Source organism: Penaeus vannamei, chromosome 20 (genome assembly GCF_042767895.1).
Source record: "Penaeus vannamei isolate JL-2024 chromosome 20, ASM4276789v1, whole genome shotgun sequence".
Lineage (NCBI taxonomy): Eukaryota > Metazoa > Arthropoda > Malacostraca > Decapoda > Penaeidae > Penaeus > Penaeus vannamei.
The window spans coordinates 8,445,811-8,448,310 of record NC_091568.1 but is presented as its reverse complement, the minus strand read 5'-3'; the positions used below and the strand labels follow the sequence as shown (position 1 = coordinate 8,448,310).

Genomic DNA, 2,500 nt, shown 5'->3' with positions numbered 1-2,500 from the left:
ATAAATATCGATATATATATATATATATATATATATATATATATATATATATATATATATATATATATATATGCAGATGTATAAATAAATATATATATGTATATATATATATATACATACATATAGGTGTGTGTGTGTGAGCATGTGTATATATCGATCTGTACCTCCTCCTTGATGTCCAGCATGAGTTTCTTCAAGGCTTCCTCAGACGGGAGCTGAGTCTTGTTCCAGCGAGCTGCTTTCTGCAGAATCTTCCTGGCGCGGTCGCACTGCCCCCGCACGATCAGCCAGCGGGGAGACTCGTCCATCATGCTGCGGACGCAACAAGGATCATTAGTAGGGTTTGAAGAGATTCATTAATATATCTGTAAATAGGTACATACGTTCATTTGCACATGTATGAAAGGTGTGCAGTTATTAGGGGAGTGTGAAAATAAATAAATAAATAATATATATATATATATATATATATATATATATATATATATATATATATATATATATATATATATATATATATATCTTGTTTCCGTTCGTCTCTCTCTCTATCTCTTGCTTTCTCTAACTCACTGCCTCACTATCTATCTTTCCATCTACCTATCGAGTTTATCTATTTATTTATCTCTAGCCATCTATCTGTCTGTCAGTTTGTCTATCTTCATCTCTCTCATTCTCGGTATTAGTGAATTTTATGCTGACAAACAAAGTTTTGTAGAAAAAAAAGTGACTTTTACTTATTTTTACTAAATAAAGCCAATAAAAAAGGTATTATAAGTAATCAATAGGCTCATATGCTTTTGTAGAAGCTTCAAATAAACGGGAAAACATCTTACAATTCTTCATTTTATATGGTTTTACACACCACCCTTTCTCTCGAAATGCTCTGGAAACTTTCACGTGTATTTCTCGCTGTAATACACAGACCTTTTCTTTGGTAAATGTCAGTCTGTAACATTACATGTAACATTCTCACTGAAGTCAGTACTACGTCTTAGGACTCGAAATTCCTACCCTGTCGTCCTAGCGAACGTCATGATTCACTTCAACTTCTACCCATGTCGAGTGAACAAGTATCTGATGTACAAATTTGTTGACATAACACAATAAGATAAGTAAATGTCTGTGGTTATTAGGATGATACAGTTATCTAATTCGGACATGAAGCTCACTTGTGGTGGAAACAATGATGCAAAACCTCATTCAACTTTCACTTTTCTTATGTACATTTTGACAAAATGTGAGTGACATGTATGAACAATGTAAGCTGTACAGTCAGCAAATTTTCCCTTTTTATTTGAAGCCCCCACAATGCTTTGCTTGTAATTAGAAACCCTATGAGTACTGATTTTTTGCTTTCAAACCTTTGCATGTTAGCGCAAACCGGTGATATTGTGTTTAGTGTCGACCATGATATCAATGTATCAATATTTAGGGATACTACAAAAAGTCCTAAAATCCCTGAGACTAATTGTAATATATCTGAAAAATATCGCTATGTGACTGTATCACTATAATGGTAGAGGGATACAAGCTGAAGCAAACGGAAAAGGTGTTTGAACAGCTTTTAATAATGTATGCGTAAAGGGCAAACGTGTTTGAGGATGTATCAAAGTGAATCAAAGTAGGTTTTTCAGCGATGCTACAAAAAGAGGCTTATACACATGCAGTCATGCTCACGCGCAAGGTATCTGCATCGCAAAACAAACCAAGAATAATGCAGAGGCGCAAAGCACTTACAATAGCAAGGGAACAACGAGGGCGAAGGGTAAGGTAACGTAGAGCTGCAGCCACCGCCAGTCTCTGACCTGGGAAGCCACTCCCCCCCACGCCATCGTACCAAAGGCCCAAGGAAGCCCTGTCAGAATTCCCACCACGGATCGGTACTTGACTTCGCAAACCTCCAGCGCTGGAAGAGAGAACTCGTACATCACGAACTGAACATTATTCATTGATACAGTGGCTCCCAACCTGAATGTAATATACGACAGATTAATGGAAATATACGCCTTATATTGTAAATCCTATATACCAGTAATGATATAAAATAGTTTTATATCAATAAAAAAAACTATTAACAAGCAATCTCACAATGTCTACTAAAACACAACTGCTTAGGTGTGTGTGTGTGTGTGTGTGTGTGTGTGTGTGTGTGTGTGTGTGTGTGTGTGTGTGTGCGGATGAGTGGGAGAGTTCATGGGTCGGTGTGTGTGTGGTGGTGGCTCTGGATGCATTTAGCAATGAAGCGAAGCCCTTGGGACTAGAGGTCTCCTGGACCAAGCCCAAGATCCAGGACTTTGGGGACTTGCTAGGAGAACCTGTTAAGTCGGTACGTACTTGCGGCAAGGACATTAAAGTCACAGAGAACTTCACATACCTTGGTAGTGTAGTTTATAACTCTGGGCAGTCAGACCAAGAAGTCAGCAGACGGATTGACTTAGCAGCAGGAGTCATGGTCTCTCGATAAGAGCATTTGGAGATACCGGTACCTGTCTTGATACCT

General features: G+C 38.1%; 1 protein-coding gene across 2 annotated transcripts in view; it reads right to left on the bottom strand.

Annotated features, from left to right (window-relative positions):
* The window catches only part of LOC113807799 (organic cation transporter protein), a 71,013-nt gene that overhangs the window by 6,331 nt on the left and 62,182 nt on the right, over positions 1-2,500 (bottom strand). For both annotated transcript variants that reach the window (XM_070134974.1, XM_070134973.1), the window contains exons 7-8: positions 1,738-1,906; positions 165-312 (exon numbers count right to left, since the gene is read on the bottom strand). In XM_070134974.1, the coding sequence (XP_069991075.1) occupies positions 165-312; positions 1,738-1,906 (317 nt within the window). The remainder of the gene's footprint in view (positions 1-164; positions 313-1,737; positions 1,907-2,500) is intronic.